The 27,646-nt window shown below is 37.6% G+C and overlaps 1 protein-coding gene across 1 annotated transcript in view; it reads right to left on the reverse strand.

Annotated features, from left to right (window-relative positions):
- Nucleotides 1–244: 244 nt before the first annotated feature.
- The window catches only part of SYT10 (synaptotagmin 10), a 61,121-nt gene continuing 33,719 nt past the window's right edge, over nucleotides 245–27,646 (reverse strand). The window contains exons 4-7 of the mRNA XM_028113301.1: nucleotides 9,102–9,222; nucleotides 6,009–6,180; nucleotides 3,307–3,436; nucleotides 245–316 (exon numbers count right to left, since the gene is read on the reverse strand). Coding sequence (XP_027969102.1) covers nucleotides 245–316; nucleotides 3,307–3,436; nucleotides 6,009–6,180; nucleotides 9,102–9,222 — 495 coding nt within the window. The remainder of the gene's footprint in view (nucleotides 317–3,306; nucleotides 3,437–6,008; nucleotides 6,181–9,101; nucleotides 9,223–27,646) is intronic.

Here is a 27,646-nt window from a genome sequence, read left to right on the forward strand (position 1 = left end):
AACAGGCATATGACATGAAGAATAAAATGCCTTATGCAAGTAAGGTATATTTGTATTCAAGTAAAATATATCAAGATGTCCAAAGTTAATGAACAGACAAAAAAAGTAAATGAAAAATTATATGTCAAGTTTGTTCATTATCAAGATATATTTTAAATGAGGAAATCAAACCTTCCACTCTTTTTCTGATCTGATGAGCACAGAGTCCTGGTTCCTTATTATAATGGTCTTTATTTTGGAGGCATTATGGTGTGGAAGGTGGTTTGGGTGATGGACAGGATCCTTGACTATCAAAACTGGTTGCTCGGCCAGGTAACTGAAAGACAATAATTTCATAAGGCATGATCTAGTGCAAAAAAATAATAAAGTGGGTACTTGCCGCTACCTTTTAATAGTGCATATTCACCCATGCTATGCATGTCTCTGAAGAGAAGATGGACATAATTCCCCCTACCCTCTAGAACTCACCTTCTCAGGCAGCGTGATGGGGCACAGGCGTCTCATGGAGATGTAGGCAGAGCATGATGCAACTGGCAAGCACCACAGCACTGCACACACAACTATTCATGACTGCAGACTCCTTTCACATTTGATGATAGGCTTTTAATTCTTACTGTCAAATAATTAATGGTTTGTGGTAGTGAGGGGGTGACTGCTAGGTAAGAGCAAGAAGGCTCAAGGCACAAGAGACCGCACTGCACTTGCTCTAAGGCAGGAGGTGATTTTTACAGGGGCAAATGATGAGACAAGAGGGACTGACTTTGGCTAATGGGAGCTATGAGTGTTGATGAAAAATTTCTCATGGTCCCTAAATATTATGCGTATTTAAAAAGTTCAGTTACAATGGGATAAACTTTTGACAAGGTACAAGTCACCAGATTTTCTAAATGATGCTTTAGTCTCTGTCCCACCAACTTACCCGGTTTTCAAATAATTGTTCCCTTCTCATTTTAATCCTTTCTTTGGCAATAAAACATATGATTATACACTCACCACTTTCCCAAAATGCAAAATCCAGCCAGTTCTTAGGTCTCTAGTCCATATATTCTGTTTGACCAATGAATGTAGGTGCAGGAGTTGGAAAAAAGGAGCTACTTGCTAGACAAAGTACATTTACATAGTCTTTTAGTCCCGTTTGTCCTCTGATACTCAGCTGCTAGAAAAATATCTGGGATCTTCTTCTGAGGCCCATATGTAGCTTGTTCTTCCTGTATGTCCTACAATGACTGAAAAGTGTTGACATGTCTTGAGACACAAACATATGCCTATTCCAGAGCTCCTCTTCACCAGATAAATGTATAGCTGCTTCTGTAACAGTCATAAGTAATTATAATATAATATACCACCCCTGTCTTTTCATTAGTGAAAAGTTCTTGTTCACATTATCTCTTTTCTCCTTACATAATTCCTGTGAAGTCTGTAGGGACATGCATTTCTATGTTCATTAAATATGGAGAAATCCAGCTGTAGACGGAACAAGTGATCTGCTCAGGATTAGACAGCCAGAGGAGCAAGGATTAGATCCCACATCACTTTTCAGTGTGATTCTGTGCCCGGCAAACTTTACTCTCATGTCTAGAGTCTTAGAATTAATAGTCGCTTTTCAAACTTTAATTGAAAGCAAGATGAGAAGCAGGAAAAGGATAGTGATTGTATAATAAGAAGTAGAGTATACTTTATACTTTAGACAACACACACTGCTGACATGAAACCCAACTTTCCCAAGACTTGCTGAATACATCTATTTGTACTTCTGAAGCACTCTATGGGAAAGTGCTGTGTGAATGGGCATTCATGTTTGTGTATGTGTGTCTTTTATGATTTACATTAAACGAAGTGAGATAAAGAGTCAGAACATTAATATATATAAACAGATATCTTATCCATGAGAATATCTCACCTCTGTTGACTGACCATGCAGTGTTCATACAGTGTTCATCCAATTTTCCCTATAATGTACTGGGTAACACAGCCAAGGTCACATTTTTGTGACTAAGCTGAAAAGAACCTGGGTCCACTGACATTTAGTTAATTAAACTGTGCTGCCTCTTTCATTTAAGCCAGTGCTTAAAGCCAGAACAAGAAGGAGAACATGAACAGATGGCAGTGCCTTCTTCACTTACTATGTGGCCATCATAACTATTCTTTTTTTTTTTAAAGCTAATTTTTTTTAAAGATTTTATTTATTTATTTGAGAGACAGAGAGCATGAGAGGGAAGAGGGTCAGAGGGAGAAGCAGACCCCCCACTGAGCAGGGAGCCCGATGTGGGACTCGATCCCGGGACTCCGGGATCATGACCTGAGCCGAAGGCAGTCGCTTAACCAACTGAGCCACCCAGGCGCCCCATCATAACTATTCTTTTAATCGAATTGCAGAAATTCCATCATCTACCCCACATCCTTTTGTCAACCTGCATTACTTCTCAATCAGGTCACATAAAAGACTTTGTGACTCTTCAAGAGTCTCCAGCAATCATCTTTGGGAAAGAAAGTCATTCCATCTAGCAACATTCGGTGTATCAGGTAGACTGACCACTAACTTAAAGGTTAAAAATCCTGACAGAAACTGGTGTTGATACCTCTGGTTAATATAACTATTAATAGTAGTTATAATCAGAGCTAACATTATGTCAAACTCCGTGCTAAGCACTTAAAATTTGGCATTTTATTTAGTTTTACTCTTTGAGTTTGCTACTATTACAAACTAACAGCAGAAGTGTACAGAGGTTACAGGAACTTGCCCAAAGTTCTCCAAATGTAGTCACACAGCAGAGCCAGGCTTTGAACTTGGGCAAGCTGATGTCTCGATATTTTAAAAATCTGTGAGCACTTTTACTTACTGCCCAGAGTGTTGGGAGATATACCTGTCCCTTTACATAGAGGAGTTGTATTAGAAGATAGTACTTCTATTTAGGGATTCTAGGAAAGTTTAGGTGAGGTGGCTGTTTTCACAAAAGAGAAGCAGCAAAATTCAGTTTCCAGTTAGTAATGAATTTACTTGACTGCTCTATCACTCATCGATACAAGTTTTCAGGCTATACAAAGAAAATTACAGACTTGCAATTTTTATGAGCTTACTGTCCAAAGGAATATCAAACCCAGAAAATTTAGTGGTTTCTAAAATCCTACAAGGCACACAGAACTTTGAATACTGGGATGAAAGAGTATGTGGGATGGAAGTAAGAGCAATGTTTAAAAAAAATAGGTGAATATATAAAATGACAGATGAATGTTAGCAGATAAATAATATATAAGGCATAAGAGATAAAAAAAAAAGAGAGTAGATGCCCGGGAACCACAGCATACCTCCAGCAAGGGGTGCCAATGTGTTATTGGTTTTCGGTGATAGGCCAGCATCTCATTCCAATGGTCTCGCCCAAGACCTTCAGCGTCCAGGCCTGTTCTACACACTCCTATGACCTCATTGTGTCCTACCCTACGATTTGGAGAATATTACACTTTCATTCCAACATTCAAAGATAAATGGAGTTTCACACAGCTTAGCAGAATTTTAAACATGTGATTTAAACACTAGATTTTATGATAGGTTCCAAATGATCCTGCAGGTTAAACTACTGTAGGTCAAATTAAAAATCTTAAGTAAACAAAATTTCCTACACAGGATCTCAATTCAAATATGAATTTGTAAAAGGAGCACACACAAACCATTTTAGTTCTCTGTAACTTGAGCACATTTTACAAAAAAACTGAATGAGAAATGCCGGCTGCTCCTTACCTATATTGTTGAGTTTCCTTTTTAGCAGCACTACTATTAACTTTAAGTGATATAAATCACATCTTGTGTTTTTCCACAAGGCTTAATGTTTTATAATGATGCTTAGGTTTCTTACCAAGAGCTCAATACCCACTTCTTGTATAAATGACCGTATTCAATTGACTCTATGTGACATATCAGCGTATGTCACTACTTGTACTACAATTAAACAGGGTAGGGCTATCTTCAGTACTATGGATTTGATTTATTACTGCACAGCACCAGAGCATACTGCACAACATTGCTATTTTTTATTCCTGTCCTGTTTTCACAGCAACAAATCAAAATAACAATGATACTTAATAATTTTGAGAGCTTATTATATGCCAGACACTGTCATAAGTAATGTAAATGTACTGAATCACTTAATTCTCACACCATGACCATCAGTATCATTATCATCACCTCATTTTACGGATAAAGAAACTAAACACCCAGAAGTTAAGGGACCCACCTCTACACAGTAAGAGGCAGAGGCAGGATCTGAATCAAGACAGTTGACTCAAGTGTGCATGTGCTAAGTTTCTTCTCAAGAATGGAATATAATTTAAAGGCATTTCTGCAGCGTGCTTTTGACAGACTTCTCTAAGGACACTTTTGAGATGATTTTAGGACCTTTCATTACTTTTTTCCTGTCACTGATATAGATATGAATGTTTAGTAAGTTGTTTCTTCCATATGAAGTTTCCCAAACAAGCATATTTTTAAAAAGATTTTATTTATTATTTATTTGAGAGAGAGACAGAGATAGTGAGAGAGAGCAGGAGCAGGGAGGAGAAGGAGAAGCAGGCTTCCTGTGGAGCAGGGAGCCCGATGTGGGGCTCCATCCAGGACCCTGGGATCATGACCTGAGCCGAAGGCAGATGCTTAACTGACTGAGCCACCCAGGCGCCCCCAAACAAGCATATTTTTGGGAATAATTTTTAAAATCTTTCTGTTCTGTATATTGTCAAGATCCATTTCCCTGAAATTGTCTGCATGACAAATGCTCTGTTGTATTTATCTGCAATCACTGTGAAAAATCAATAGGAATACTTTTTTGGAAAGCAGAACAAGGGCTTCTGATGAAAACCCTGCAACATTTTTAGAATTTGAAATTTTAACTAATTCAAGACTTTTCTCTCTCTAAATAGTGACTTTTTTTTCCAAACTGTGATATAAACTAATTGCAAATAGATGGTATAAATCATTTCACTTCTTAGTGCTTCATTTTCTAGCTCTGAGCCAGAGAATAGCATATTAATTTCTCTAGGTTATAGGGTCCTGGTTACTACTATTTTCATGATACCATAAAATGAAGCACTCCTTTTGAATACATTAGAACAAATAAACATAGTAGAACACTGTCTCTATGCTGATAATTTTGTAGGTTAAACATAACAGTATACCTTTCCAAAAGGTTTACAAATGTAAAAGGTAAAACAATACAAAGTATATAACAAGGGCCAAATAAGAGATGTGAACCTTTAGTGGGACAAGAGTTCAGAGGAAGAAGAGGTTGGTTAGCTGAGAAAGACACAGAAGGGGTGACTTGAGCAGGGTTGTGAAGCCTGGGTGGGATGAGATCACAGAGCAGGGTGACGTTTCAACAAGGCAAGAGTGGGAGAGTGAAGCTGGAGCTGAAGCAGGAAGAAACGTCAGAGCTGCAACTGGGAGTTTGCAATTTATTTTATGAAAGACTGGACTCAAAAGGTGTGAGCTGAAAGAATTACCTACAAAGCACATTTTAAGATTGATGTGAAGGCATCAAGGCTGTGTCCCTATGGCCATTATTCACCTTCCACCCTTAATACTCACTGTTAATGGTTCTGTATTATGCTAATGTCTTACAAATGGGAAAAGTGAATCCCAAAGAGATTATATAACTTGCCCTTGGGTAAGAATTATGATATTCATATTCCAGCCCAGCTGGGAAAACAAACTCCATTGATTGTACTTTGTTGTTACTGTAAAAAGACGTCACTATAGTGCTTTCTGTAATGGGTTCCATATTACTTCTGCACTACTCTTTCACCAGCCTCCGGTGTCCTGTTCTTCACTTAAGAATGACTTCTTTTGGAAACGAAAAAATAAATATTATAATATGGGAAAAATGAATTGTGAATGAATAATTTTTTCCTCTTCTATTTTAAATTAAAACTGTTGGAGCAGTAAATAACCTGGAAAGTTGAATTTGCTCTGCATATGACTAAACATGGCTGTTCTTCAGTGAATGAGAAATACATGTACATACCTATCGTAATCCATGACCGCAATGGAGAGGCTGACCTGGTCCACGTTCTCTGGAGGGATATCGAAAATAATGGCCTCATTGTACACAGGGTTTAGAGTATTTTTCTTTGTAGTTGTTTTCCTCTTTTTTAATCTTCGGCCCTCACACATCAGAGACACTTTGACGTAAGGATCTAGAAATGGTAAGGTAATTTCATTAAAATGAAAGTACTAGTACAAAGTATAAATAAAACTGTAGTTAATTGCTACTAAATAAAAAAAGTAGTATATTAAGCCTTTTAGTGTTATCAGTTTTAAATTCAAATGACTTATTTAGAGGCAATAGACTGACACTTTCTTTTAAATGTAAGAATTTATCTTGAATGAACCAAAAAAGCACTAACTTTATCTGTTTTTAATACAACAGAGAAAACCTACTAGTCTATCAAGAGCCAGTGCAGAACTATAATAATGTCTTCTAGTCACAGCTATTTGAAGACACGTTTTGTTAAAAGTGATTTCTAGGGAATGTAATCCTAACAAGTAAGTATAATTGCCTTAAAGTTAATTTCCTTCAAAATGATTTAGGATAAGAAGACTAAAATTTGTGAAAGAGTAACATTGTATCTAGTGCATATGTGTGTGTGTGTGCATGTGTGTGTGGTGTAACCACAATGAGTAGAAGTTAGAATTTTCCTCAGTTGTTGGAAAGGTACTAAAATAAGAAGTTACATTTTACAGTCATAGTGTTGGTGCTTGATAAGGGGCTCAGGCTGAAGAAATGATCACTACAAATATATTAAATACATTGTGTTTAATTATAAACACTAATATACAGTAAAAAAGGTAATATTTGGTTTAAAGATGTTCTCAAGGAAGGTTCTTGATATGACATTGTCTATATGATGCTCATATATCATTAGTGGGCGTATATTTTTATGGGCCAAAGGGTCAAATAAATGTTTAACAAGTTCTGCCCCAGTTGACTGATCTCTATTTTTACTTCTCCCACCTTAAGTAGGAAAACTGTTACAGTATTACAGAAAATTATGCAGTATTATACGAAAGTTTCTATAAAAGCCTTACTTTTGTCCCTTTTTACAAGAAGGAGGCATGGCTTTGGGAGGGGGTGTTGGCACTGGGGCGAGAACGCTAGCTGGTTAAAACAGTCAGTGCCTGCTCTACGTTCATTTATTTTTCCCCATTCATTCTGGTGGCCCTCCAACAGTAGCACCACCGCATCTTTCTCCCTCTTTCCACCAATGTAGTAATAAGTCTCATTTCCTTAGAATAAGCCAAAATCATGGCAGTATAAATTTACTTGAATTTATGCCTTTTAATAGAAAAATGTATCTGTATATTTCATTAGCATTTCCATCAAGGAGCAAAAATATATTTTCTGGCTAGAAATAGGGTAAGTAAAGGAAAACAAAGTAAAATGGCAATGTTCAATGGTTGTTTCCCATTTACTTCTCAATTTTTTAATAATAGGCAGTATGTTCTAAGGAAGAAACTCACTTCTGTGATACTCTTTTGTGTATGAGGCCCCAGGCCTAGACCTCTCATTAACGATGGGAACAAGGCATATTTATTCCCTGCCACCCCCATCATATCTCTGACAACATTTTTCCACCAGTGACAAGGATAATTTACTGGTTCCTTAGTTGATTCACAAACCTCTTGTGAGAATTAATGAGGTGGTGTTCTCAGAGCAGGCACTCCTCCCATGAAAACTTCATATAAACAGAAAGTAATCTTGCACTTAATTACAACTTTGATGCTGTCTGCTTGTCTCAAAATTTGATCTCTTTTGATATATGGTGGAAAGAGTAGGATAAACAATAATTTGCTTAAATGCTTAAATTTAAGTACACTGCTTAAAATCTTCAACATTTACTGACCCAAGACTTTTTCACCAAAATAAATGTGGAATTTACTTTCTTTCTACCTATATATATATCAATGATGTGTTGCAAATTTTGAAAAATGAAGAAATTATTCACAAAACATTTCAAAAGTGAAGATGATAGAGAACGACCTACAATGAGGAGGCTCCCACCCATCTGTTCCCACATGTCTCTCTCCACCCCTAGTTTTCCTGTGTCATTCTATTTCTTTTTGCAAAGAGTAACAAGATAAATATATATTGTAACACTCCCCATTCTTACACAGAAAGGGGCATGATATCCATATTTATTTTTGCACCTCACTTTTTTTTATTCACTTAGTATATCTTGGAGCCCTTTCTACACTAGAACTTAGAGTTCTCTCATGCTTTTTGTAATACAAATTTAATTTATTTCTTTGTTCTGAAGAACCACAAAGGTATAGATTCCTTTCCCCATGTCATCCTTTCCTGTATCTCCACTACCATTTTTATTTGTTTAATCTGACAAATGCTTACTGACCTCCCTCCTCTGTCCTGATCATTTTTTCTGCTGTAGGGCTGTGCCAGAGTTCACATGTTAAGTTAATACACACCCCTCCAGACTGTAGTGATATAAACGAAGGGATAAAGGAGCATGATGTGGCTTTACCTTTTCATCAAAATTAGCACAGAAAGAGAAATTTCCTCCAAGAACGTCTTTAAGAAACTTCAAGAAGCATTCCTTTACTTTATTATTTCTTTCAGTCCCTACACTTGCCCAAATTTTTATTTTGAAAGGTGGTAAGAATGCAAATGCAAATGATGGCCTTGGAAACTTGTTATTTCTCTGCAGATCAGGTGAGGGAGATAAATTCAGTCTACGTGTGTTTCCATACTTGTAGGGTAATGCAAGCTTGAAGTCAAGGATTTTTTTTATAAGCAACTGACTAGTTAGAAGTAGGGCAGTGATTGGTAAATTATGAATTTTTGAGAACAAAATTGGTAGAGAAAGAAATAAAAATCCAAGTTCATAGTCAATCTATTTGATAACATCTTTTAAAAATTTTGTAATGATAATGTAAACACAAGAGGTGATTTGGAGTACTTTGGTAATTTCTTTTTCTATTTTGATATTAATACGCCACTATAAACAAATGAACTCAAATTCAATAGCCATATATAATTTTGGATACAGGAAATGTTTTATTTGGAATGTACCCTTGACCCACTAGCCAACTGTGTACATACCTGATGAGCCAGTGATGTCCATAGCCTTCAGATTTCTGCACTTGATGACCGTCAATGTCATACGTCCAGCAGTTGGCAAATAACAAAGGGAGAACATGATTTCACCCAGATCTATACTTTCCTAGAAAGGCAATTGGTAATGTTAGCAATTTCAAACACCAGATAGTGAAAACAAGATATAATTGAAGAGGCTAAGTGAAAAATCACTTCAGTAGAATATTTGAATGTCATTCCACATTGTTTTATTAAGGATACAGATAATATTGCCAGAAAGCTGTTCTAAACAGAGTAAGAAAAGAAAGTATATTCCAGCTCCACTTGTATTTTTAACAGAAATCTCAAACTTAATATGGTCAAAACCAGACTTCTCATTCCACTCACTCCCATCTTCTGAAACCAATTCCTCTGTCAGTCCTTCCAAAACCCAGGAAAGGATGTCTTCATTCACCAGAGGCAGGAGCCAGAGCCCAGCAGGTGCTTTTATTCTTCTCTTTCCCTCACCCCTACACATCCAACCCATGTCTTGTCTACACTGTCTACAAAATAGATCCCAAATTAGTGACTGCCTTTTCAGCTCTATTAATACCATTCAAGCTAATATCACTTCTCAGGATTACATTATGAGTCTCTAAAGTCGATCCATCTCAGAAGCAGCCAAAATGATTACTTATGAAATGCAAATCAAGTTATTTCACTCTCCTGCTTAAAACCATCTAAGGGCTCGCAATTATTCTGGAATAAAATTCAAACTCCTGGCATATTAGCAGGGTAACTATAAATCTTGGTATATATGAGAAATTCTGGGTTTATACCCATTGTCCTGGTATAATTAGTAGGGACATCCCCTTCAATTCTTGAATATGTCTTTGGTTTGGACAGTGCATCACATGGTCACACATTTAAGGCTCTGTGTGATTGGGATCCTGTCTTTCTTTTCTTTTTTTTAAAAAAGATTTTATTTATTTATTTGAGAGACAGACACACAGTGAGAGAGGAAACACAAGCAGGGGGAGTGGCAGAGGGAGAAGCAGGCTTCCTGCCGAGCGGGGAGCCCGATGTGGGACTCGATCCCAGGACCCTGGGGCCATGACCTGAGCTGAAGGCAGATGCTTAATGACTGAGCCACTCAGGTACCCCCTACCTGTCTTTCTAACTTTATTTCTTGCCTCTCTTCTCAGCTTATTCTGATACAGACTCAAAAACCTTTTTTTTTTTTCTGTTATTCAAACAAATGCAGTTTGTTCCTGCTTTTATCTGGTGCATTTTGTTTTTTTCTCATGTATCTTTCCAGGGATGACTCCTTCTCACTATAAAGGACTCAGCTCAAACGGCATCTCCTCGGTAAGACCTTACCCCTTCCTATCCTATGCTCACCTACTCAAAGATCCTTCACATTTTTTTTTCATAGCACTTGTACTCATCAGAAATTATCTTTTAAATGCATCTTTTGTTTCCCCAATTCCCATATATAAGGTCTAGGACAGCAGAGTTCTTGTCTTTTTATTGCTACATCCCCCTGAAGTGCCTGGTACATAGTTGGCTGTCAGTGCATCTTTCTGAAGGAATGAAAAGATTATAGTTCAGATGGACAAAAACTGACCTGCTTTGTATCAAATATGAATTTGAACTGTCCACAGTACCCAGATATATATTTCCTCTCCATAGCTGCACAGATGGTGGACAAACGAAAATGAGTGTGAACAATGCATATTTAGGATGCTTGTCAAAGAGCTGTTTACAGGGTTTAATCAGATCATTCATGGTAAGACAATATGTGGGAGATTTAATTTGGCAGGAAGTAAGTTGCTATGCACCCAGCCCCATAGAACTAGGTTCCTAAAAATTCTTTTTTTTTTTTTTTAAAGATTTTATTTATTTATTTGACAGAGAGAGGGAACACAAGCAGGGGCAGAAGGAGAGGGAGAAGCAAGCCTCCCATGGAGCAGGGAGCCTGATGCAGGGCTCGATCCCAGGACCCCGGGACCATGACCTGAGCCAAAGGCAGACGCTCAACGACTGAGCCACCCAGGTGCCCCGGTTCTTAAAAATTCTTCATGACAAACTATTAACCTTTGTTGGACTTACTCTTACAGCTTAGGTTCTGATTTATGTAATTCCCATTTCTTTATTCACGGTCTAGAAGTAGTAGGGCCTGCTAATTAAGAGCATAAACCTTAGAGTCATTTAAACTTGTGTTTGACTTCTGTGAGATCCTAGGAAATTTAAGCTTTGAATCTCTGAAACTTCATTTTCAAATTGAGGAAAATATCCACTCAACCGTGGTTTTAATCATTAAATGAGATAATGAGATAATGTAAGTAAAGTACTGACATTACATATAAGTTATGTAAGTAAAGTCTAAGGCATTTAACACAGTGTCTGACATACAATAAAGGATGCTGTTTTATTCATGGCTGTATTGCCATCACATGGAGCAGTACCTTACACAGATCAGGTGCTCAGTAAGTACTGGATAATGAGAAAAAATTAATTAAGGAAAGCAGTTATTACTTTTTAAGAACTTTAGTAAAAAATATTTTAAAGAAAAGATATATCCAACTTGGTCTCTTTTGGGCTGTTGGAATGCTGCAAACCCAAAATAGTGAGCCAGATCCAACAGGAGAGGCCTGAGAAAAAAACAGAAAGAGTACAACCTCCTAGGAAGGATTCATTCTTTTCACCACCAGGCAATTACTGAGTATTATTTGATAGGTGTGCTGGTAGGTGCCATACATACCAAGATAGATTTGGCAGGAGTCTGTCCTTGAAAATCTCAGTTGAGAAGGAAAAGAGTAGGCTCTAAAAGGCTAAGAAAATAAGTCTGGATCTTATTTTATCTGATGATTATCTTCCTATGTCTTTTCCAGTGTTTCTTTAGGCTAAGTCAATAGAGTTTTCTCTGAAGTTTTCTGTCTGGCAGGCACCACCCCTCCCTTTCTCTCACTGTGTATTTCTCCTTCCAGGAACTATCTATAAAAGTAGGCATATTTTGTCACCAGCTGGTAAAAAATTTAAGGGATCCCTTTATGAATGTAGAGAGCAAGTATTAAGTTCTACCAAGAAACATAGTGGGGATGGCAATGGAGAAGCTAGGGAAGAAATAGGGGACATGATCTCAGAGATGAAGTGATTACAGTCCAAGAGGGAATGTACCACATACAAACAGACAAAAGTACACAGAGACATCTAAAGGGATCAGTAAATAAAACATATTTTTATGTATATGACTGATGCGGTTTAACTTTTACACATGAAACAATCTGTGGAAGTAATTTTTCTACTTCTCTAGATATATCACATACTTACTGGTTGGAACAAAGAAAGTTTACTGTATTTGGTCCCATCTCTCAAAGGTCCTTTCTATCCAGCTGCAACATGATTTTGACTGTCTGTTATTAACAGGTATTGGTAAGCATAAAGAAGTTAAACTGAGGAGCTGACCAAAGCACTAGCCTAAATAAATTGAAAGCAAAGAGCATGATTAAAGAACACTCCCAGGCAGCTCTGTATGCAGGCTAGCTGGCTTTTTGCCTACTGTAGTAGTAAGAAGTCTCCTTAAATATTTAAACTTCATGAGGTCAGGAGTTTTAATGAAACTGGAATGAACTGGTGGTAAAGATTAATGTATAGTATGCATGCATAATAACCGCACAAAAGTTAGATTTTTCATTAGACTAGATATTTCCTTCAGGAAGTATGAATGTGAAAGAACTGAAATTGCATACACACTGAAAAGGGCAGAACACTCTCTAAGGTAAATACCAATATTCTACAACTTTTTAAATCTGGAAGCAATCTAAGAGATAATTATGATAAATGAACTTAATGAAGGTAAATGGCTTATAACCTTTAAAAAGGTCCTGTAACAAATCTAACAGCAGAACTCCAGATTTTGGCTACAGTCCTATGAGCTAGTGTGCACTAATTCTTGGTAACCCCACTGAGTCTGTCCCTGTGTCGATGGCCCAGCTCCAGAGAGCGGGTTGAGTTTTAATTGCCACTTCTTCTCTGCCCAAGATCACTGCAATTTATAAGGCCATACTCAGTCCCAACAGTCTGAACCTCCTCCTGCACCACAAAGAACCAGAAAATAAGTTGAAAGTTCTCTGAACATATAGCACAAATAGAACAAAGTTATATGGTGAAATTCTTTTAAATAGGAGACTACCTCATTTCTTATTCATTTACTATTTACTTATACATTTACCCATTTACTATTATTTTTGACAAAATTCTAAACAAGAATGTTTACTTTTGTATATTAATCTATAGCAGGTCAAAACTCACATGTGGAATGTGGAGATGGGGAAATTAACAGCTGTCAGTCCGGTGAAGGCAGCAATAAATGATAGATGGAAAGACACTACTCATACAAGAAAGAAGCAAACATTTGAAAAAGGATAACAACCTGGAATCATTTTGTATCAAGGAGAACTGACACTAATAATGCCTCAGTAACCTAAAAACATCATTTTATTATCGATTTCAAGAGTGATTAATATTCAAAATGATGGTTTTTGAGTCACTAAGCTTAGAAAAAATATTCTTTATGTTCTGTTTAAGAAAGTAGAGAAGCATATACTATTTTTTGGATGGAGTTATTTTTTATCCAAAATCCTTAAAATATTTGAACTGGTAATTTTGGGTTTTAGTTTCTTAAAATGAGAAAGGCTTTGGGTTTCTGAAAAGTTTAATTATGGATAACCTCATTTATTTCAATTCTACATAAACACGAACTTCCCATATTAACCTTGGAAAAACCATTGTATCTTTGGGCAAATAATCATTTGAAACCCTGCTTTAAGTCTAGCATATAGTGTTCCATAAAATTTCTTTCAAGTACGAAGACCATTCTCATACACACTAATGTATTTGTTGGAACGTTCACAGTGACAATCTTCTGACTGTATTGTGAAGAAGGCTAACACTGAGGCTAGGTCAGGGACTTACATTTGATTTCTTCATCCTGGTTCCACAGACATAGAGCTGGGTCGATAAAGATCATTTTCTAATAATTGGCCAAAGTTAACCTCATAAACATAGTCACAGTTACAAAGACTTTTCCATGTACCATCTCTCCAGGATAGAAATAAAAGTCATTGGAAAGATAAGTTGATATGCAAATAGTTGCACTGCACATCTTATTTCAGGACTGAGCTAACAGTAAGATTAAACTATAGCAACTGAGTACAGAGATGGAGGGGAAGCAGATTCAAGGCTTGATAACTACAGCATGTTCTAACCAAGGGAATCACCCCTGGAGGGAAGTAAACAGCACATTAGGGTTTGAGAGCCTAAAGACATGGGACTGGCAGAGAAGAAGAGGAATAATATTGTATGTGAGTACGATGATTAATATTTACAAATAAGAACGGGCAGTTTATGTTGAGAAATAAGGAGTTTGGTGACATGTGGGAGAAGGTTTAAGGCTCTATGTAGTTCATTCTGTGACTCCTATGGATAATAGGGATAAAGGGATCCAAAGGTGTTGGTAATATGAAAGAGTGGGAGCTTGGCAGAATGAAAAGGGCATATAGGTTCCCAGATCAGAAAAGCCAGAGTTAAAATCCTACCTCTCCCATGTACTAGTTGGTAATGAAAATAATATTTGGAAAAAATTTCTTTGTTTTGAGTAGGCTAGATTAGGATGAAAAAAAGAGAGGGGTGGCGTGCCTAGGTGACAGTTGGTTGAGTGTCAGACTCTTGGTTTCAGCTCAGGTCGTGATCTCAGTGTCATTGGATTGAGCCCCAACTGGGCTCTACACTCAGCGTGGAGTCTGCTTAAGACTCGCTCTCCTTCTACCCACCCCAACTCTTTCTCTCTCTCAAACAAATATTTTTTTAAAAAAAGGGAGAGGGGCCATTAAAATAAACAGGTATGTGAAGGTTGGCTGGGTTTGAATTCAGAGCTATATTAGAAAGTAAGAATCATTAAGACTTATTGAAAAAAACTTTAAACAAACAATTGGTTGCCATGGTGACAATAGTCATCACATCCACTTAGCAGCCTAAATGCTGCCTGCCTTCCACATTTCCTGGATGGTAAGAAAATGGATGGTTTTCCTCACACTGTTAAACAATGTGTTAGATCAAATGAGCATCTTCATTAAATTACTAGTTTTTCATTCGTCTGCTCACAAAATGAAGCTACTGTGCAATGCAGACCCAGAGTGGGTCTACTGCATTCACACTACTATAAAATATTTATTTCTCTCTGACTCACATCATCCACCCACCTGAGAAAATCATGGAATTTAACCTTGGGCAATCCATTTAGCCTCACTTGACCTCAGTTTCTTTGGTATAACATAGGGTGTTCAAAGAGATGAACTGATTTTATTTTCCAGCTCTAAAATTTTGTAACTTTAAGCACTGGTAAAATGAGTACTAAATAGTATATATAGTTTAAGCATGTTCAGGAATGTATGAATAGGCCCCTTTAGCCCTTGTTTGCTATAGACCCAGCAGAGCTTCATTAGAAAAACCACAAAGGCTCAACTAGTGCTTATAGCTCAATTTCAAGTTCAAGAACAGGGTCAGGGTTGATCTGCTTGGGGATACATGGGGAAAGACCATACTGGATAATGAACATACCTGATTCTTTTCATGAAATCTAGGAGGACTTCAGAGGTAGGTGACTTTTAATCTGAATTTTGAAGAATGATTAAAGGTAAAGAGAATTAAAAACAGAGGGAGCAGCATATAAAGAGGCTTGAGATGCAGAGTGGGGGGTCCAACCATGACTAGAAGGTAAACAGAGACCACTGGCTCTGGCAATGACATAGGATAATTTAAATGGCAACACACTGGCCTTATTCTAAATGACCCCTCCTTGTGGTGTCTGCGTGGCTCAGTCAGTTCAGCGTGTCTGCCTTCAGCTCAGGTCATGATCCCAGGGTCCTGGGATTGAGCCCCACATTGGGCTCCCTGCGATGGGGAGTCTGCTTCTCCCTCTCCCTCTGACCCTCCACCCTGCTTGTGCTCTCTCTCTAATTAAAAAAAAATAAAAATAAATGACCCCTCCTCAGGAATATGTAGCTCAACCCCGATTTTTATTGTAGTCAGGATGAGATCCATTTTCATGGTTATGACAATTACCCAGAAGTCTGGGTTGCATTTAAAGTATAAAGGAATGATATACAAAGCTAATATATGTTATGGGCCCAGTCTGACACACAGTAGATGTTGAACAAAAATAATATATCTTTCCTTGTTTACAACAATTTTTCTAGGATCAGTGACTGGCATAAAGTTGATGCTCAATAAAAAAAAACATATTGAATGAATAAATCATAAAAGCATCAGGCCAGTTCATGACTTCAGTGGCAGCAGGGACATCTACTGTTTGAAGGACTGAAGGCTACTCAGTAACCAGAGAACAAGTTAGCAAAGACACTGTTTATGGATGTTGTGGGCAGGCTCTGAGTGGAGCCCCCTGGAACTGTGTAAGGGCATGTGTGTGTATGGTAGACCTGGGAGTATAATAGTCCTAATAGTTTTGAGCCATGTAAAGATACGCTAAAGGTTTGGGGAGCTTAAGTTAGAGGATACTTATCTATTGGTTTTTACTCTATTTTTCATAGATCCCTCTACTCTAGTGTGATCTGGAATTGTTTGCTGTATTTCTATAGTGCATTGGAATTTCAGAATCAAATGTATCCTTAAGGTGTATAAATTGCATTTTTTCCTTGCACATTTGGGCATTTCCACCAAACAAGCAGTCTTGTGGCTCTGGGAGGCAAAGAAGGAGGAGGAAGCTGTTTGATAGAATACAATTAGAAGGGGCGCCTGGGTGGCTCAGTCAGTTCAGCGTGTCTGCCTTCAGCTCAGGTCATGATCCCAGGGTCCTGGGATCGAGCTCTGCATCGGACTCCCTGCTTAGCAGGAAGCTTGTTTCTCCCTCTCCCACTCCCCCTGCTTGTGTTCCCTCTCTCGCTATATCTGTCAAATAAATAAATAAAATCTTAAAAAAAAGAATACAATTAGAAAATGTAATTAACATCTTCTCCAGTTTCTAGCCCACTTCCTTCCTTTTCTTTCAAAGAACCACAATTTTTGCACAACACTTCCTTCCTGCTCTTCCTCCTTCTCCTAGTGATTGCGATTAAACCAGATTTCACCATGGTCAACGAGGATGGGGGAGACAAAGGAAGGTTCTGTCACAGCACCTATTTAGACTCCTGGACTTTTACATACATTTGCATTATTGATTCTTCCCCACCATCTCCACTTGAAGACAGAAAATGCTCAGTAGGCAAGCAATACAAGTCCTGCTAAAGGACTTGCTTGTATTTCTGCAGGAAGGAAAGAACATTTTTTAGTAGTGTGTAATATTAAGTATTGTGCTTGGCCATGGCACAAAGTCCAGGTGAAATTTTGCTGAAGTCAGGGCAGAAAGGGGGCAGAGAACATGGCAGTGTTGAAAATGGGATGATTACAAACTCCACTGAGCATTAAGTGATCAATAGTCACAACCCAGAGCTACTATTGTCAGCGATGCTATTTAATAGTGCTGTGTTTCTGCTCAGTGGGAGAACCATTTTCTGCTCCCAATCCCAGCGGGAAATAATTCTGCCTGCCAAATGGTTTAGCTTTTATCCTATCCAACACAGCCTCAGACTTAGCCACTAGAAGGGACAAAATGCTGAGGCTGTAGAGTAGAGCTGAGGCCTTGGAAGAGCTGAGGTCTTTCACAGACTTAACAAATCAAATTTCATAACTACTGGTGTAATGAGCAGCCTGAAGCAGAGGGGATAGCCCAATGTAGACACGGACAAGAGCAACTTGGGGCATAAGAAGATCCAACTTTAATAAGAATTTTCCCCTTTATAATACTGATTAAGAGATACCTTAAACTTCTTGGTGAGAGGAACTGGAGACTTATTCTCAAACCTTAATCACTGCTTATAGATAGTGGCATAGAAACTTGCACAGTACACTGTGCAGCTCTCCTTGGAGTATTTGAAGGTTTTATTTTTTTAATTTATTGTTTTTTAAAAAGATTTTATTTATTTGACAGAGCAAGACACAGCAAGAGAGGGAACACAAGCAGGGGGCATGGGAGAGGGAGAAGCAGGCTTCCCGCATAGCAGGAGCCTGATGTGGGGCTTGATCCCAGGACCCTGGGACCATTACCAGAGCCAAAGGCAGGCGCTTAACGACTGAGCCACCCAGGCACCCCTATTTGAAGCTTTTAAATACCTTCATAAAATTCCTCATTTGAGACATCCCTCTCAGTATGGTTGTACAAAGACACTTGGACTGGATGAACGTGGCTTCCCTATTTTAGGGTCTACCTTAAATTAGTTTATATAGTTTCACCCCTGTTGTGTACTGACTCATTATGATTTCAAACCCATGTTTTGAAAGCTTGTTTTGGACAACAGTGTTTGTGGTTTGGACTTGTTTTGAATACCTTGTCTCAATGAAATTGTTCTGCAGTTAGATATTTAAATTTTCTTACCAAATTCTTGCACATGAAAAGGAGAGGATCATTACCTCATTGATACCAGAATAATGGCAGGGGTGTCCATCATGTGATGGACCTTAAAACTTTAAAAACCAAAATTTGACCAGTAACTCGAGAGTGTTTGGTCTGGGCAAGGCTCCTCTTTGCTAATCTGAATAGCTGTCTGTCGATTTTGAGAGCCGCACCTGCCATGGCCAGGCTACTATTGGTTGGCAGTGCTGGGAAGCTGTGCAGCAGTGTCAGGAAGAGAAGGGACACGTGTTCCTGCCTTGGCCAGGCTACTCAGGCCAGGGAGTGAGGCAAGCTGTGTCCCTCGAGTAGTCACCTTCTGGGCAGCCCATCTTCTCTGCAGTGCGGTGCAGCTGCCTGCTAGCTACACCCTCCTAGCTCCTGCTAGGCCAGCAGCTGATACCCACATTTCAGTTGGAAAGACCGACTCTACTGAGAACCAACTTGTTAAAAGGAGTACCTCAATGAAATGTGGACTTTATTTCATTCATTTCCTCTTGGCCTGGAACAAGAGTGTAATTACTCTATTATTGGCTTGGTATCTCTTTATTGGCATACTAAGACACGTTATCCCGTATGCTATTGGTTTGTGAAATATTATTATACATTATAATTCCTATGGTGAACCCATGTTAAACAAATTACTGGCAAAGAGAATCTAGTCTCTGAGCATGATTTGCTGTGAACCAAACAACCTCTGCTCCCCAGTGTCTATTCTCCACATAGTCGTCAGAGATCTTATCGATGCTAAGTGACACCATGGCTCACTTCTGATCAAAAGCCACCAAGTCACTCGGAGTAAAACCAAAAGCTCTTTCCATGGCTCGAGGGCTCCAAAAGATCTGACCTTGAGCTGTCTCTGATCTCATCTCCTAACTGTCATCAGAGAGCTCCCTTTCTGACCACTCTATCTAGAGTGGCCCCACTCCACTGCCACTTCCTGTCCTTTTACCCTGCCTCTGTTTCACATAGCAGTTCATTCATTGGACACACTACCTATTTCCTTCCTTATTACCTGCCTCCCTTTTCTAGAAAGTAGGCCTTATACACTGGGACAGATTATGCTCTAAAACATCCCAGAAGAGTGCCTGGTAAGTAGGAGAAATAGAGTTGGTTGAATTGATGGATTTAAGATCCCTGTTCTGTAAGTGAGCAGAGCAGGTAACTAGCCTCCATTACAAAATGTTCTTTTTTTTTTTTTTAAAGATTTATTTATTTATTTGAGCGAGAGAGAATGAGAGATAGAGAGCACGAGAGTGGCAGAGGGAGAAGCAGACTCCCCGCCGAGCAGGGAGCCCGATGTGGGACTCGATCCTGGGACTCTAGGATCATGACCTGAGCCGAAGGCAGTTGCTTAACCAACTGAGCCACCCAGGCGCCCAAAATGTTCTTTTTTTTTGAAAGATTTATTTAGAGAGTGCATGTAGGCGTGTAAGTTGGGGGAGGGTCAGAGAGAGAGAGTCCTTCAAGCCGACTCCCCGCTGAGTGTGGAGCCCTGTGGGGGCTTGATCCCACAACCCATGAGATCTTGACCTGAGCTTAAACTGAGAGCTGGACACTCAACCGACTGAGCCACCCAGGCGCCCCTACAAAATGTTCTTCTATCCATTATTTTCTCTGGATGGCCAATATGTCACATTCGCTACTCTATACATAAGTAAACTGTAAGTTACATATTTGCAGCCTATTTTTTCTTTTTTTTTTTTTAAGATTTTATTTATTTATTTGACTGAGAGAGACACAGCGAGAGAGAGAACACAAGCAGGGGGAGTGGGAGAGGAAGAAGCAGGCTTCCCGCTGAGCAGGGAGCCTGATGCGGGGCTCCATTCCAGGACCCTGGGATCCCGACCTGAGCCGAAGGCAGATGCTTAACGACTGAGCCACCCAGGCGCCCCTGCAGCCTATTTTCTTTGACCAAAGCCTGATTGGGCATAATTTTCTGCTTCTGATTATCAGCTCTTTTGTAGACTGGCATTTGATAAGTGCCTGTACTTGTAAAGCATCCCTTTGCTTACCATGGGGTGTGGGATTGTGCATAGAGCATTTAAAAATTTAAAAGCACTCCAAAGACATGAATAAAATTGATATTCAGTCAGTAAGATCTCTGGTTTAGTGAATTAAATTTATAGAAAGACTGAACGTGATATAAGCCATGGCATAGTCTCTTATAACATTGTTATATTTTATTCAAGATTGAAGAAAAGGATCAAGAAAAAGTATCTCATTCATTTTTTAAAAAAACATGAAGGTGATTCATTTAGGAAATTTAATTATTAGGGTAAGAAATTTAAAACATGGAAGACACTGGGATATTAGCAATCAAGTAGAAAACAAATAGCTGTGCGCAAGAGTGTAGCACGTTGGTGATAAATGACACTGGGCAACTTTTACAGGAAGTTCACATTTATTATCTCGTGTGATTTTCAAAATATTCCTGTGGGGTTGATATTATTATAAAACTTTTTTTTTTTTTTTTTTGTGGATGAGGAAACAAGTTAAAAAATGTGAAGCGACTTACCCAAAGTAATGGAGGCAGAAGGGAGCAGAGCCAGTTTTCCAATGAAACTACACTCACTTCAGTTCCTGCAGATTTCTGCTTCCCTCTGTGACTTTCCCCAGAAGAAACAGTGCTTCAAATTTTACTAGCCAGGACAACAAACTTTAAATTGTTTTCATGGCCTTAGATTTCAAAGCCAGCAGTTGAAGTACTATATTTCTTTGAAAAAATTCTTTAGAAATTAGAAAATCAGTTACCTGATTTATAGGAAACTTTAATGCAGTCTATTAGAGAGAAGGAGGAGAATATTTTGAACATTCACATTTAAAAATCAACTGCATATTCCCTTCACTATATGAGAGCATGTTAATAATAATTAAACTAGGTAAGTGCAAGAAAGGAACAACTTTAACTCATGGTACCTTTAGAACTATACTGAATTCCTAGAACTTGCAACAGATACAGGCATGTTGCTAGCATGTCATGGGGCTGAAGAGCTTCTCCTTATCTCCTGCAACTTCCAAACATTAAAATACAGCAGGACACAAATGATAAAATTCAATTATACCCCACATATAGATTTTTCACTAATTACATCTGAGAGGAAAAATTGCCTAGAAATTTCCTGAAATAACATTGATTCCAACTGTTCTTTTAAAAAGGCCAAGAGAGTCATTATTTAGTTCTCCATGTATTTTGATACAAGTTGTTAACAAGATAGATTTGATACGATTAGACATTTTAAAGGCCTTAAACACATATTTTTATCATAAGTATCATATTAAAAATTTATTTAATTCAAATTATGTTAAGTATTTTGAGATTTTAACCCTGTAAGCCAAAAGTTGAACTTCCATGTTAAAAAAATTCAATTCTTTTAATTTCTTTTTAGTATATTCCAAACATGGTAACACTCCAAGATAATTCAAGACAAGGAACACTGAACTAAGAGTTAAAAGATTTAAAATCCAGTTCTGGATCTTCTATTAATCAGCTGGGTGAGCATAAGTAATTTTTTTAAAAATATTCCAAGCCTTCATTTTCTAAACCATAAAATTAAAGGATTATACTTGAAATCTCTAGCAATTCTAAAATAATATGACCACATGATCTAGACATGAATATTCTCAAAATCCTACTCCAAAATACTCTAGAATTTTAAAATTAATATGAAAAGACTTCTGACCTATTACAAGTCTCATGAACTTTACTCTGAGTAAAAGATCACTGGTCAATATTTAAAATGTGTTGATTTTATTTGTATACAATTCTCCCAACTTAGGTATTTTAAAAGCAACAAATTGGAGAGGTAAGGAATGCAGGAAGCATATATACTTATAATGGGGACAAAATAGTGTAATAGAAGAGCAATGGACAGAAATAAAAATCTGCTTTTTAAATTTATTATAACTAATGTCATAAAGATCACCACTCTTAAGAAAAGGTCAAATTATTCAGTACATTTTACTTAAAAAACAGGGATATGCATAGTGTTTTATAAGTGTTTCCATTTTAAATTTTTAAAGTAAGAAATTGGGCACATAAACATGTTTTGAAACCTATAATATTAACATACACTTTTCTAGATGACTCTAAATAAATGATGTATTATTCCTGTCTGAAATTTTGATTTTTAAGAGGCAGAAATTCTGACTTTTTCAATTGTGATGAAATGTGAAATTCCATTTTAAGGAGTTCCTTTGAAATTCTCTCTGTATAAAGATTAGAGGATTTTAGCATGGCCATGGTTCTTTCTCACTTTCTGTGGTTGAAGGCCTTGTCTTACAATCAAGCTTTTAAAGGACTAAAGGAAATGAACACACAGAATATCTCAGACACATGGCAAAGTCCAAGAAGGTTATAGGAAATTAGACTGTAGTCAGGAATTCTTTGTTGTTGTTCTTTTTTTCCCCTTTAGGCTATCAGTCAGGGATCCAAGAGGAAATAGATGGCACACATAAACTAGGCTAATTCCAGAGGGCTTAACAAATGGACTATCTACAGAGATGTGAGCAGGGGTCGGAAAACCACAAAAGAGGGTACAGCACCAGGCCCTGGTAACGGGTGGGGGGCGCGTGATGACCCCTAGGTCTGAAAGGACAAGGGAAGGGGGACAGCTACCTGGACTCAGAAGGAAAAAGTGGTGAAAAGAAAAGGCTGCTTTTCTTCACCTGCCCTCAGGTGAAGGACACAGTCAGACTGAGGCAATCTCTCAGAGCAAGATGAGAGAATACATATCCAAATGACATTCTCCTCCTGCCCTAACATCTCTTGCCAAAACTCAGAGAACAGTGTCTGTGGACCTAACAGGCCAGCCCCCTGAGCTACCAAACAGCGTGGAGGATGATAGAGAGTGAACCTGAAGGAACACACAGAGTACATCTAGCAACTTTAGCTCCTGAAGTTTTATAAGATGCGCTCAATAAGCACACGTACAGGTTGGTAAAGGAAGAAAGAGGAGAAGTGCCTGGTGTAAAAGGAAGAGTCAGGTTGGGTTGCACATGAGGAGCATGCAATGTGACATTATGAGTATATACTTCATAAAAAAATTATATACTCACTGAATCACAGTACACAGTCACTAAAAAGATTTAAATAAACTCTTAGACAAAACTTTCCACCCTACATAGATAAGCATACCACCTAAAACTACCTCCTACTATAATAATAGGACATAACTATTTTTTAGCACCAAGATCTTTATTCCTGTTTAATATGTAAGCTATATTAACAACCACCAAAACCATATCCTGATGATAGCATCTGTAAAACTTCTTGGCAGCTAACATACAGTAAACATTGAGAAATGCCTGGCTCTGCTAAGCATTTATCTTATTTATTCTATTCAACAAACTATAGTTTGCCTTCCCATAATCCCTGTTTTACAGATAAGGTAATTAAGGTTTAGAGAGATTTTGTAACTTGCTCAAAACCATAGAGAGAAGTGACACAGCAGGGATGCAAAGCTTGTTAGTTTGTCCCAAAGGCTATGTTCTTCAGTGATTAGGCTACAGGGCTTCCGACAGTAGCCAGATAGGAAGAGGGTAGAGGGATGAGGGTAGGCAATGGGGAAGGGGGGAGAGGGAGAGACCCAAGGGTGATAGAGAACCTAGAGGGCATTATAATCTTTACAAGTCGAGCAAGGTAGGAATTTAAATTAGAAACTATGTGGATGCAATGAATTTAGGCAAAAAAAAAAAATCATCTTGCTTTTTGAACCCCAAATATTATGACTAAAATATAGTTAGCTACCAATTTTTGACTGATGTTTTTTCAGTGATTCAAAATGTCTTACTGTGCTTACCCAACAATTCTTTATTTATTTAAAAAGTGTGGCATCAGTGTTGAATTAAGACTAAAACTGGTGCGGTGCCTGGGTGGCTTAGTTGTTAAGCGTCTGCCTTCGGTTCAGGTCATGATCCCAGGGTCCTGGAATCGAGCCCCACACATCCAGCCCCACACTGAGCCCCGCATCGCGCCCCGCATTGTGCTCCCTGCTCCACGGGAAGCCTGCTTCTCCCTCTCCCACTTCCCCTGCTTGTGTTCCCTCTCTCGCTGTGTCTCTCTGTCAAATAAATAAATAAAATCTTAAAAATAAAAAAAGACTAAAACTGGTGGCACCAATTTAAGTTTTAGATATGCATTAACTTTTTTTTGTTTTGTGAAACAAAATGCTGTAACCAATATTACAGGAATCTACTGCTTACACTGATAATAAAGGCTAATTTAATTGTTGTGGGCTATTTTAAAGCTAATTTGCCTGCAGTCTTTCATGTGAAATGCAAAAGCAGTCAAAACAGACAGAACACTGAAGCCTTGTTCTCTAAATGTACATAGATAAGGTTTAACTTTCAAAATAATATAAAAAACTATGGTGATTTACTGAATACCAAATATTCATGAGACAATGTTCCTTATTTTTTTTCCTTTTCCCCCATTTGCCCATCCCTCCACTCGCTTCCCCTCCAGCAACCACTAGTTTGTCTGGTGTTTTTATGGGTGTGTTCCTGCTTTGTTTGTTTGTTTTGTGGAGACAGTCCCTTAACAGTCTTCCTGAGGTAAGCAGGTGTTAAAGCCAAGAAAAACCACCCTTTGGGAACTTTCATAATCTTTTGATAGTCTATGATAGACTCTATTATTTTGAACTTAATTTTAATTTGATTTTATATTACAACATAGGTACTTGTTATAAATTCTTGCAAAATGACTAAAAGACGTTATAGATAAGTTCATAAAATTTATCTGCATCATTTGAGTTAATAGTCAATTAATGGTGGCCCATTAGCAGATGTGGTATCTATGACACTCCAGGACAGGGTTTATAGCAGAGATGAAAGAGAAAATTAGGAATGCCTAAGGAAGAGCAGGTGCGAGTTCATTGTCCCAATCTGCAGGCCTATGACTGTAATATTGCTTGCTGCACCCCAAAGGTTGAGCTAGATGGCCCCTAACCAAAAAATTTACTCTCTACTGCCTTGCCTTCCACCACACTTTTTCCTTCAGAATGAAGTTGGAATTTTGCCACTCTTTAAAATGTTACTGGATAACAAATTATTCCAGAGTTAACAAAATTTAAAAGAGAATTGATAGCTAAATGCAAAAAACCAAAGCAAAATAAAAAACAGTATTATTTTGATCCTGGAATAGATCCAGGATGCTCGGGAAAAATTAAAAATATGTCACTAGAAACAAGAAAACAAATCAAAAAAAATTTTAAACATTTAAAGATATTTTGGTACTATATATTAAAATACATAACTTCAAACTCAATCTCAGCTGGTACATTCAGTACTCTGGTTGGTACAACGGACACAAAAGTTTGTATTTGGCATGTCAAAGTCTACTCTTTCAAACTTGATAGATCCTTGGTTAAAAGATAATAGATTAAAGTACTTTATAGCTGTAAACCAGGTCAGTGTGGTTATGTGCACACACTCTCTTTTCCTGTGAGAATTCCTCAGTGTCTGAACATCATTGGTGCTGAAAAAATGTTCATTGATTAGATGAGTAAATAAATATGTAAAATAGTTAGTTCTATTCAAAAAAAGAAAAGCTTTTCTTTAGCTACCTATACTTTCAATGGCTTCTTGAGTGTGCATGAGATCACTACATTTAAATTAGTCTTTATAATGAGTGACTTCTTGAAAAAAGTTAATTAAAAATTTGAAAAATATACTTACATAGCTTAAAAATTAATGTATATGAAGCAATATGTTGCAAATCATTCCTTTTCTATGTTCATCTAGTTTCTACCATTTTTGCCAATAGATAACTACTATTAGATTCTTGTGTGTCCTTAAATAGGCTTCACTAATACATATAACCAAATATGAATGTATATTTCTTTCTCATTACCAAAATAGTGGCATAGGGTACACACTGTTCTTCAATGTGATTTTTCCCTATGTTGGGAAGTATTTCTATATTAGTGCAAGCGATGACTGGCTTGCCATATTTCTGGTATATAGTGGGATGACCCTTCAAGTGAAAATTAATTTTTTGCAAAGAATAAAGACATACCTTTTTATTTCCTTATTCCTCAAACTTCCTTTTTATTCCCAATCTTAAATTTTTAAAAACCTTGCTAATTCCTGATAAAAATATTAATCTTTCTTGTATAGAAATAATTAGTAATGAAATTATGAATACAAAATATGTGACTTTTGTTTCAACCTGAAAGGATTTTTGACAATAAAATATTCCTGCTTTATTTTGCATATGGATTTATGCCACACACAGAATAAATTTTTAAGTGTTTGTTACATAAAGTAGTTGATGTTAACAAATAGAACTAAGTGTATATTTATTAATTTGTAAACAACAGGGTACAAGACTGCATTGTTTTTGCCCTCTGGTAGTGGCAGATTTATACTTATATACATTCTTAAACTTGACCTACTATGAGAATTTGCCACATTAATTTATTCAACAAGTATTTACTGATTAATTACAAAGTGCTCATACATGCTGTAAAGAATATAAGAGATGTACAAGATGATTTGTGTCTTCCAGCCTCTTAGAGGCAAGGGGAAGACATAAGACATCTACTTGGAAAATGTTTAAATATATGCCACAGATGGCACTTCCATGGCAGATGTTAGCTTCTTTCCATTTCCATTACTACCAGTCTCAGCCAGTCTTTATTCCATCTAATCTAGACTGCCATGTTAGACTCCTACCTGGCCCCCTACATTTCATAAGCCCCCACTCCTACCCAGTGTACACATGATGCCATAGAAGGTAACAGCTCTAATAGTTTCACTCTCCTGATAAAAACAAAATAAATATAAACCTCTACAGCAATAAAGGGCCTATTGAGTGCAGTTTAAATAGAACATTCTACTTTTGGTTCCCTTTAGTCCCTTCTTCATATCATATTCCCAAACTCACAAGCCTACTATTTCCCCCCCGAAAATGTTCTAGAACTTGCTTTCTTTTTCCTCATGCTGTTTTCGCTTCAAGAAACATCCCTTTCCTTTTTTTTCAGAATTCTGTCATCTTCATATGGTGATCTTTTAGACTATATTCATATTAGACATAATTTGTATGAGAGAGAGAAAGCGCGTGTGA

Source organism: Eumetopias jubatus, unplaced genomic scaffold, assembly GCF_037043125.1.
Source record: "Eumetopias jubatus isolate StellerSeaLion01/CBP00866 unplaced genomic scaffold, mEumJub1_p1.0 scaffold_8, whole genome shotgun sequence".
NCBI classification, from domain to species: Eukaryota; Metazoa; Chordata; class Mammalia; order Carnivora; family Otariidae; genus Eumetopias; species Eumetopias jubatus.